The sequence below is a fragment of the Monodon monoceros genome, unplaced genomic scaffold, assembly GCF_005190385.1.
Source record: "Monodon monoceros isolate NGI ecotype Baffin Bay Population unplaced genomic scaffold, NGI_Narwhal_1 Super_Scaffold_14, whole genome shotgun sequence".
NCBI lineage: Eukaryota > Metazoa > Chordata > Mammalia > Artiodactyla > Monodontidae > Monodon > Monodon monoceros.
The window spans coordinates 71,215,407-71,226,902 of NW_021703770.1; the positions used below are offsets into that span (position 1 = coordinate 71,215,407).

The window sequence follows — 11,496 nt, forward strand, 5'->3', positions numbered from 1 at the left end:
AAAGGGAGAGGGCGTGGGGAGGGAAGGGTCTTGGAAAGGGAGAGGGCATGGGCAGCTGGCCCTGTCCCACAGGGGAGCCTGGAGAGTGCAAACACAGGGGCCTCCCTGTGTCAGCCAGTTCAGGGGCCAGGGAGCCCCAGCTGCCCCACCCAGGGTTCCCAGTCCACAGGGAAGGAACTTCCTTATCCAGAAACAGCCCAGGAAGTCGATGTCGGCCAAGCGCCTGTAGCAAGTGGAAGGAAGAAGAGTCAAACGTGCTCTTCACAGTGTTGAGAAATGCAGGTAACGAAAGAGAATTCTTGGTGGCCAGAGTGTGTTTCTTTGATTGCGTGAGACTGGATCATGTTGGTGGAGAGTTATGAATATTATGCATAATTAGGAAGACAACGCAGTTCTAAAGTGAGCGGTAAAGGGGAGGCACACCATAGAGAATGGGCTGACGGAGGAGGCTGGAGGGGGATGAGGGTCACCTGTATGGGGCCGGGGGGGCTGCTGGGACTTGGGGCGCAGCAGAAGGGAAAATAGCTTCAGCAACTGAAAGAAACACCCCCTGTAACAATCTCATCCTCTTATTCCACAGAAACAAAACACTGTGCTTTTCTTTTGCGTCTTTGTTCCCTCTAGTCTCAGCCCAGGAGCTCTTTCGCGGACATCGCAGCTCTGGCTGAAGTCACCTTAAGCACTCAGTGAGGATGCCAGAGGAGCCCCTTTCCCAATTCTGGAGTGAGCATTTGTCCCCTCCTTCTATGTGGCCATAGCCTTGCTGTGATTAATGTAGACAGTTGGCTTCACTTTTAAATGATGCCCTAGTTTTTCTTATCCAGGTTCATCTTTGTAGGACGCCAAGTCACAAATCCACCAGATGGGGGGACTTTATCACCCGCATGATTGATACTCATTTGCCATGTCCTCCTTCGAAAGGAATACGGGGGGGACCCATTCCCCAGTCATCTGCGTTCTAAGTTGACTAAAGGAAGGGTTGTCTTTTCTCTCTCGATTCTTCTGTGTTTATTTCGACCTTCATAAGTCAGTGGGGAGAATGAGCTTGCAGATTGTGCAAGACAGGAATTGAAGACATTTCTTGCCCTCTTAGAACATTCCACCAGAGCAGTCTTGTTGGGACATGCAGTATGGCATGCCCATGACCATGGCAGAAATGCCGATGTCAGCTCTACCCCCGCCCTACTTTGTCTCGAAAGGATTACATTGGCATGATACGCACCATCTATTTCTTGACTTGGCCTGTCGGTCCTTCCTTCCTTCTCCCCTCCCTCCCTCCTTCCTTTCTTGCAAAAAATCAGTTTTATAATGTATAATTTATATACCATAAAATTCATTAACTTTAAGAGCTTGATTTGCTGAATTTTAACAAATGTATAGAATCAGGTAACCACTCCCACAATTAGAGAACACTTCTGTCACCTAGGGGTCTCTTGCAGTCAACTTCCTCCTGCTAGCCCGCCCCTGGATGTGGGCAGTATAAAAAGAGCATGGCGCCATAAGGTCCCCTAGGGCTTCCTATTCTTTATCTACAGTAATTGCATTTTGCCGGTCATTTCCTAATTGGTATCCCAGAGAATCAGGAATCCTGAAAATCTGTCTACCTTTCGCCCACTTCTTCAGAGGCACCCGCTGATCCCACCACTTTCATTGACTAGCCCCATGTATATCAGAGATAAGTTTGCTCCATGTTTCCAAAGGTACGTCACTCTAACTGACATCTCTTCAGAGGCTGAAAGAGAGCAGTCTGAGCTTGAAGAGAAAGAGATGCACATCTGAAATTAAATCAAGTAAACTCTACCTCCTCCCTTGCTTCCTATTACCCTTTGACCTGATTTGGATAAGGTTTTATATCTGAGAGATGGTTACCCCTATTCTACTAACCTACGGGAAGAGGAACAGATAAGAGTTGAGAACAAGGCCCAGGGAAGCATCGGGGGACAGGTAATGGCCGTGTAAATGTTGGCATGGGGAGGCGAACAAAACACATAATAAATTCTTTGTTGAGTATGCGTTAAGCGCAGTGCTGGGTTCTGGGACACCAACCCAGAATAGGCTGTGGGTCTTGCCCACAAGGAGCTTACAGTCCGGGAGGGGAGGCAGCCAGGTCACCAGGCAGTGATGATACGATGAAATGCACGAAATGACAGAGGCACCCCGTTTGCTATCGGAGCAAGCGCACAGAGCATGAAGTCCAGGGACGCCTCCTGGGCACCGTGATAGCTAAGACCAGGCTTGAAGAACATGCAGAGTATAAAACCCAAGAATTTGTTTTTCAGGGCTGTTCATGGTAGTAAGCGACTCATAGTGTAGAAATTGGAAAATATTTAAAATTAAGTCGTATCATTCAGAAGTGCTCAAGAAGTGAGAAAAAATTTTAAGTGCGATCTGAATCAGATTATATGCAAATCTAAAGTGATTTAATTTAAATTCGAAAAGACATGGCGGGTGGGGCAGAAGGAGATCGTGCCCTGTAATGGCGCAGGCACTGTGGCAGGGGCTGAGAAGCCAGGCTCTGCATTTGAGGGGCCGATGCTCTTGCTGCCTTCCCAAGGAGGGATGAACTTGTAACTTTGTACTGACGTATGAGGATGTTAAAATGTTACTTGAGGGACTGTAGTAGATGGGTCATGATGGCTATAGCTGTCCATGGCCCTCCGCAAAGGGAGGCATCGGGCCATTGTTCTTAAAGTAACTATGGCTTTTATCAAGTGTGGGGATGTCAAATGAAAGTAATCTTGCTACCTTGGCTAAAATGACTCAACTAGTGCCGAGTACACCCACGTAGAGGTATTACAGAACTACACCATGAGAAATAACTTGGCATGAAACACTGCTAGTATGAGTGACCCCTTCAGGCTGGTGTGAACATGAGGCAGGCAAGAAAAAGTGGATCACTGGAGCTGCCTTTGTATTCTACAGGACTGTGAGTCATCCTTGAAGTACTCTGTGATCCGCTGAATACTCCAGTTTTAGAAGTACTGAGACACAGAATGACTCTAAGTTGCTGGGAGGGTCCTGGGGTTCCTCATGACTGCAGATATTCTTACATAAACCCTTATCACCGAGAGCAATCTGGGTGTGTCTCGCCTTTTCTAACTACAAAAGCCTTGAGGACAGGCAGGGTGAATGGGGCTCTAGGGTAAAGACAGATGAGCAAGAGACTTAGTTCTGCTAATACGATAGGTGATTCTGGAAGACACTTTGTAGCAGAATATAGTATCATTAGTAAGTTCGCGCTGCAGAAAAATGTCTTTTCTATTTGCTTTGGGATTTAGATGAAGAAATCAAGTTGTGAAAATTTGCTTTATGACTTAATTGACGATGTGGGGATATTGACTGTCAAAAGAGGGGAAGGGTCTGAGATTTCACCCTACTGGCAGCTAGTAAGTTAGCCTGCCAGTTTCATGGAAGCTGGCGGAGAACACGAGACTCCTGGCTCAGAGACAAAACAATTGCGGCATTCAGAGTGTCAGCGTTCCCACTTGTTTCTCAAGCCCCAATTCCCACGGGGTGACACTTAGAGGGTCAAGACTCCTGCACGCATGCATAGTGGCTTGCCTAACAGGAGAGGAAGTTTGAACTTAGGGACCCTGAATCTTTTATAATTGGTAGTAAGCGTGCCTGCCATTATTTTTGTAGAGGAAACAAATAATAATGTACAGGAAACAAATGTGTCCTTCTCCCTGGAGGGAGATTCCATCTCTGTCTTTCCAAGCTCTTTGCTGTACAATCATCCTTGCAAAGATAAATCCTTGAAAAGGGAGTCAGTGCCTCTGCTGGAAAGACAAACAGAAAACACAGAGACTCACAGAGAACTGTTTCCCAACAGTGACCCATGAATAGAATCATGAAATTGATTCAGAGGGTTTAAAACCACAGAAGGATATTTCAGGTCATAGGGTAAGCACTGTTTAGTGAAGCTCTCTTTTGTTATAGCTATAAAGTGAAAAAAAATTTTTTTAACTTTTTTTTCATTGGCAAAAAGTTTGAGACACATAGGCTAAGATATTAAATTATAGAGTTCTTACGTTCTGGGTGACATGACTTGGCTTGAATTATACTAATCTGTGCAATAGTAATGTGTATTACGTTGGGGTTCTTCTGTAATATAAATTTTGAACACAGTTCCATAGACTATATATTCTAATCATATTTGATAAACACATTCAAATACTATTTTTTGCAAATCAGAACATTCCAGATACTAAATATTTTTTTAACTAGATGGGTTGGTTTTTTGTTTTAGAATTTTTTGATATGGACCATTTTTAAAGTCTTTATTGAATTTGTTACAATATTGCTTCCTTTTATGTTTTGGGTTTTTGGCCATGAGGCATGTGGGATCTCAGCTTCCCGACTAGGGATCGAACCCACACCCCCTGCATTGGAAGGTGAAGTCTTAAGCACTGGGCCGCCAGGGGAGTCCCAACTAAATGGAGTTTTAAGAAGATAACTTTACCTTATTTAGGTTTTGGATTGATAATGGGCAAAATGTGTAATATGAGCTCAGACTACCTACAGAAGAAAATATAATGTTGGACATTTTACGTTATGAACTGAACCGATGCTTTGCCAGCACTGGATTTAATAAAGAACACACACAAAAATTAACAAATATTTGACTTCTCAACAGCTCCAAAGCTAATATTTATTTCAGCTTGCTTGTATCCTTGTGAAACGGATGTTTTGAAAAGACAAAATGAATGTTGGGTCTTCAATGTATCTGCTAAATTCAATATTTGAAAAAAAACACTTTACACAATAGACAAAATTTTGTTAAAAATCCAGTTTCATAAATATTTACTGAGTTCATACATGCAAAAGATCTGAGTTAGGTCAACAGATATAAAGATATGTAAGATACCTACCTGGCTTCATGTTGATCATATGGATTATAATTTCAAAAGGTAGAAATTATATCCAGTTTTCTATTGTACATACGTACAACATTGCCTCTATTTTAAATAAGTTTTAACTATTATTATTGCTAAGATCAGGGCTGCAGTAAGGGTTATAATGCTAACATATTACTTTATACGAAGTGAAAAACTTACTCATTTAGTTGAGTATTTCTAAATCTTGGGGGAAATCAGTTTTAAGAATGGACATAAATCATGTTTCAGAAACTGACCATCCACAACCTTAACATATGCAAGACACTGTCCCAAGAATAGTATGATTTACCAAAGAGAGAACTTTAGTGGCAGAAGCAAACACCATATCACTGGATCTACTATAAAACAGAATTATTGATTTTATAGGATTGAATCATTTAAAGGAAGAATATACAAATAATACTCTTTTTGGAAGTTTAATACTTAAACGTGAAGAAATGCCATCAGTTTGTTGTTTTGTTTTGCTTTCTCAGAAAAGTAGTAAAACCACTGTTACCTAGGGTTCACCTGACCTGAACTTTTAAGTAATTTAATTGTCCCCATAAAATGCACTTTTATACAAAAAAAGAAAAATACAAGGAAACTAACTGGCAGAGACTTACCACAAACACGTTAAGTTTCTCCAAGGTAAATGTGGGGGTCAGGAGTCATTCAGACAAACCAAAATATGCCCATCATTTAAGACGTTAATAACGTTTCATAAACGGGTCTGACTTATTTCACACACAATGCAGAGCAGAAGGTGAGGTGGTACTTGTAGGAAGGAGGTAGTAACAACACCCAGGCGTTCAGGAGAGCTCCTTGTCTGACGTCCTCAGGACTGTAGCAACTCGGTTAACTGAGAAAACTCAAAGTGGGGAATTATAGAACAGATTAGACATCTTAGGCGCTTAGAAGATGTAAATATATCATCATTTGTCGATCTTTTAGTATAAGGCAGGGCTTTCTTTGCTGGCCCTTGTTGCAGTGTCAACTATATGGGTGATGCATCGTCCACAGGATGACCAGATTGGTTTCTTTAAGTCCAGCAATCTGATTTCAGCATCAGTTTGAACTTCCACAATTCTTGTTCTTCACAATCAGTTTTTGCTCCAACACCTAATTTGATGGAAATTTTTGTTTTTGGTGACTCGCCTTAATCAAGATATTTAACGCTTTCAGCTTTATATTTATACTCATGTTTGATTCTCTTATATTGTATTTAATTTACGTGTAATTATAATAATAACCACAATGGCAAAATGGGGTTGAAATAAACAAAACTAACTCTTATGGTATATATAAAGTTTTACTAGTGGGAGTGAAAGGGGGCAGGTGCCCCAAGAGCACATACCCTTACTAGGTGTGAGCACATAGAGAGGAGTGTGTGTGAAGCCAGTTAAGTGGAAGGTGGTTAAAGAAGTTTCTGCTCTAAGTCAATGCTCGTTGCCATCAGCACTTATACAGAAGAAATATTAGTTAGTCCTCATAGTTTTCGACTCCTAGAGAAAAGATTATTTTTGAAAGATCAGTTTGCCTCAGTTCACAAACCTATTATCTTACATTTACTTTCATATAATTTTCATTAGTATGTATGCAGTTTTTCAAGCTTCTAGCAACTTGTTACTGAAACCGCAAGTTTCTTTCAATCAAATTCCTATGAAGTTTCAACAGAGGAATGGATAAAGAAGATGTGGTACATATATATAATGGAATATTACTCAGCCATAAAAAAGAATGAAATAATGCCATTTGCAGCAACATGGATGGACCTAGAGATTGTCATACTAAGTAAGTCAGACAGAGAAAGACAAATATCATATATCGCTTACATGCGGCATGTAGAAAAAAAGGGTACAAATGAACTTATCTACAAAACCGAAATAGAATTACAGATGTAGAAAATAAACTTATGGTTACCAGGGGGTAAGGGGGGCAGAGGGATAAATTGGAAGATTGGGATTGACATATACACACTACTATATATATAATAGATAATAAGGACCTACTGTATAGCACAGGGAACTCTACTCAATACTCTGTAATGACCTATATGGGAAAAGAATCTAAAAAAGAGTGGATATATGTATATGTATAACTGATTCACTTTGCTGTACACCGGAAACTAACACAACATTGTAGATCAACTATACTCCAATAAAAATGTTTTTAAAAATTCCTATGAAGGTTCTAAGACAATATCGCTGTCCTGCATGTAAATTGTTCTTCTTGTCATAAAGTTTCTCTTAAGGATTACATGCTGCCTTTTATCAATATCTATTAGCTATTATCAGTTGTTACCTGAATACTAAAGCACTTGGAACTACGATCTTTAAACTCACTTTCACTCTTTGCATGTGCCTTGTCATCTTCTCTCTCAAGTCTTAATCCTTTTCCTGCAGTATAAATGCCTCAGAACTTTTAACATCTCTCTCTGTGTCTCACGAAGGCTTTGTATAGTGTCACAGTAAGCATAGGCCAGTATTCCTTTCCACTATCCTTGGAATATACTATTGATTATTTTTACAAACCTCAGCCAGACTTTCCAATAATGATTTTAATATTTTCATAACTACTATGCAACTCACATCTTTTGATCTCATGGTGCAGTTTGAGGTGATTCGGTTGAGCTGAATGAAGCCTTCACTTCAACCCCGGTTTTTATATTTATCCCTAGATTTGGTAACCATAATTACCCTGTGTGACCTTCACTTTCAGATTTCTTTGGAAAGCAGCACTGCTTAATTGTGAAGTTGCTCCCCAAAGCTGACAAAGACAGTGCCAGTTCCTTAAGATTCGGTGCCGTCCACACTCCAGGAACTGTTCCTACATTGATTTGTATTTGTACGTGACTTTGTGCTGTGATTATAAGCGAGGAAACCAAGCAATCAATAGTCTTTGTTTATTGTATCTGTATAACCACAAGCGAATTCTACAGGTGCTCTGAACTCAAAGGAAGTGGTAAGAGTCAGCCGTCTCTAACAACTTGCTCAGCAATGGATGTTCATAATCCATTCTGTATACCTAAAGTTTTTAAGGTCGTTAATATTAAAGCTCATTTAAAACCAATGACTTTTGGCTGTGAACAGTAAAACCGGCTGCATTTTAGGTTGATTTTGTGTAAATATTCTAACACTTAAAATGATACTGCTCACCTTAATATTCACTTTCAAGATGGAGGATAAACTTACTAACGCTTATTATAATACTTATTAAAATTTAGTAAGCACTTATATTATTGCTAAAATCAGTGGCATAGTAGAAGGCAGTTACTTTTGTTAAATGCTTCTGCAAGTACATTTGAAGGGCCTACATTGACCCAGAGATTACATACTCTAGATTGACGGGCCACCCTGAGACAACCTTTATATTGCAGGCCATTCCTCTGCCCCCTCAGCCTCTGCAAGGTACTGTATGGGTAAGGTGGATGTGGCAGTGAGGCAAGCCCGGGGTGTTTTCTCACATCGTGAGAGCCCAGAATCAAGGTAAGTTCTTCACCTGCCTACAGGATGGTTTATTCTGGGGGGTGAAGGTAAAGGGAAAAGTCTATGCAGACAGACAGATATAAATGCATAAACGTTTAGACTGGGGTGCCGAAAGAATAAAAAGCCAAGTAAAATTCCTCCCATCCCCGCCCAACTCCCGCTCCGCCTGGAAGAGCGCCGAGAGGCGATTTAAAGCTGCAGGCTCTGCCTACACAAGCGCCGACGACGGAAAAAAAGCATAGGTTTCTCTTAAAATGGATTGCAACGTCCTCCGTTCCTCAATAATCAGAGTGACGGGACGTCTAGACTGGCCCTATGGCTCTATTTCAGATATACGCTGTCGTTCAAAGAGAGATTTAATTTAAATTTCCACACGGCACTCAGCATCCTTCCGTGCCCGGGAAGTAGCTCCGCCATATCCCGGAGTGACCTGAAAACCCAAACACAGCCGTCCGACCGGAATAACTGAGGCGCCGCACCAACACTACCCGGAGCTACCGGCCGGCCGCCCCGCCTCCGGTCGCCCCGCCCAGGCGGTTGGGGCTGGCTCACCCCGCCCCTCACCAGCGCCCCGCCCCCTTGCGTAACCCGGATACACAGCCACGCTCCCCTTTCACCTCACGGCAGTTGGCTAACGTGTAAGCCAGGCGCGCGGGCCGGCTGAGTAACTGGGAGCGCGCCGCCCCGGGAATCGGGCGTGCGGAAAGGCGGCGAGGGGATTCTTGGCGCGGCTCGGCCTTTCCCGGGAGCGAGCGATGGGGCGCGCGGGCGCCGGGGAGCGGGCGCCGGTGTAGTCCGCGCGCTGCCCGACCCGGGAGCGCGGGCAGGCCTGTGAGGGCTGCCGCCCCGAGGGCCCGGCCTCCCGCCATGGCCCCCATGGGCATCCGCCTGTCCCCGCTGGGGGTGGCCGTGTTCTGCCTGCTGGGGCTCGGCGTGCTCTACCACCTCTACTCGGGCTTCCTGGCCGGCCGCTTCAGCCTCTTCGGCCTGGGCGGCGAGCCGAGCGGCGGGGCGGCGGGGCCCGCGGCCTCGGCCGACGGGGGCACGGTGGATCTGCGCGAGATGCTGGCCGTGTCGGTGCTGGCGGCCGTGCGCGGCGGCGACGAAGTGCGGCGCGTCCGCGAGAGCAACGTCCTCCACGAGAAGTCCAAGGGGAAGACGCGCGAGGGGGCCGACGACAAGATGACCAGCGGGGACGTGCTGTCCAACCGCAAGATGTTCTACCTGCTCAAGACCGCCTTCCCCAACGTGCAGGTGGGCGTCGCGAGCCGGCGCTGGGGCGAAGGGCGGAGCGGGGGCTTGGGCGCGGGTCCCGGCGCGTCGACTCCTGCAGCAGCCCCAGGCGTTCCGGCTCTGGCTCCGATTTTGCAGATCCGGAGATGGAGACGCAAAGGTTTAGGTGCTCAAGGTCATAACAGAGAGTTCTTGGAAGAGCTGGGTGAGGTCGCGGGGCGTCCGACCCGGGGCGCGTGACCTTCTGGCCCCTCCCCAGGTGTGCGCGCCCGCTTGGCACCTGGGATCTGGAGCTTTGGCTTCTGGGTGGGCCCTGCTCTCCAGAGGCAGAGAAAGTTAACTTCGCTTCCTGCCGCAGGCTCTTCTGTCGAATGAAAGGGTTGGGCTAGCACCCCCAAGGCCCTCTAGCCTCCTTTCATCTAATTGCTGGAATGGTCGTGACTATAAAATACATGTTTTCCGGTGGACCTGCCAGGAACCAGCTGAAGGCCACGGTAGACGTCTTGCTGCAGAGCTCTGGGTGTGCAGGACATTTGTGGCTGGTGCGCCCACGATTTACTTTAGCTGTGGTCTCATCAGGACCCTCTTACTGGCATATATTTGGGGGGCCCTTCAAGGAAGTGTTTCGAAGTATATTTCCCAGCAACTTCAGCCTTCTATCCCTTATTTACTCCAAAGAGTAAGGATTGAAGAACGTTTCTGGGGAAGGAATTGACATTTTCTTAGGGAAATCCAGACATTTTGGATTTGTTATTAATACTTTAAACTTCATCCTTTCAGCGCAGCTGCTGTTGAATGAATAAAGCTTTTTAAAATGTATTACAATCCAGAGGAAGAGCTACCATAGTGTGGCGGTACTTTCTATGTTTTAGCTCACCTAACAGTAGATTTTGGCGACGGGGAAGAAAAATTGTTTCCAGTGGAATTTTATTGATTCGATAAACAGTGAAACGTAAACCCCAGCTCCTTTGGAAGGTATCTGACCTTTTACTGTTGTTCTTGTAAGACTTAGGAGTATTGTCATTGTAGAATTACATATCTTGTTTAACCCTCTCTCCAGTCTGTTGCATTACTGCTTTTTCTTTTTTTTGGTCTTTTTTTCTTACTTTTTTTTTTTTTTTGTCTTTTTAAAAAAATTTTGCAGTGGGAAGGAACTCTGGCTCTCGTATCACGAGCTGCTGGATACCTGATGTAATTGACATGATCGTTCTCAAACAAAACATAGAACACTTCAGGTTTTTCTTTTGCCCTACTGCGCTTTATCATCACAAATAATACTTATCTTGTGTTGGCTTCTGGATGTAAGATGTGCTTGTAAAATTTCTTTTTCACTTCTCCGAAGCACATGGTGTTCCCTAAGAGTTTGTGGAAAAAAACGGGAATTTCAGAGAAGTTGATATATGCTAGTTATAAACAATAGTGATAGTAACCACGTATGGAGTGTATTTTAGGTGTCCAGATCCTGGCTACATAGGACTTGGCTTGATCCTCACAGCAACTTTAAGAAGTAAATTTTATTTTCCCACTTTCCACGTGGGAGACCTGAGACTCATGAAACTCCTGTCCACAGTTTATATGAACTACCTTTAGGAGGCTACTTAAAACTTGTAGTATGATTTTCTGGGGAAAATTTAAAATTGTAGAAGCTTAAAGGCAATAATAGTGAAATATAGCAGAGAGTTGACTTTTTAAAAAAGGCCAGTTCAGGGCTTCCCTGGTGGTGCAGCGGTTGAGAGTCCGCCTGCCAATGCAGGGGACACGGGTTCGTGCCCCGGTCTGGGAAGATCCCACATGCCACGGAGCAGCTGGGCCCGTGAGCCATGGCCGCTGAGCCTGCGCGTCCGGAGCCTGTGGTCCGCAGCGGGAGAGGCCACAACAGTGAGAGGCCCGCATACCGCAAA

General features: G+C 44.4%; 1 protein-coding gene across 1 annotated transcript in view; it reads left to right on the forward strand.

Annotated features, from left to right (window-relative positions):
- The first annotated feature begins 9,008 nt into the window (after positions 1-9,008).
- The window catches only part of IMPAD1 (inositol monophosphatase domain containing 1), a 30,695-nt gene continuing 28,207 nt past the window's right edge, over positions 9,009-11,496 (forward strand). Inside the window, exon 1 of the mRNA XM_029223020.1 lies at positions 9,009-9,616. Within this exon, the coding sequence (XP_029078853.1) occupies positions 9,230-9,616 (387 nt within the window). The 5' untranslated portion in view covers positions 9,009-9,229. The remainder of the gene's footprint in view (positions 9,617-11,496) is intronic.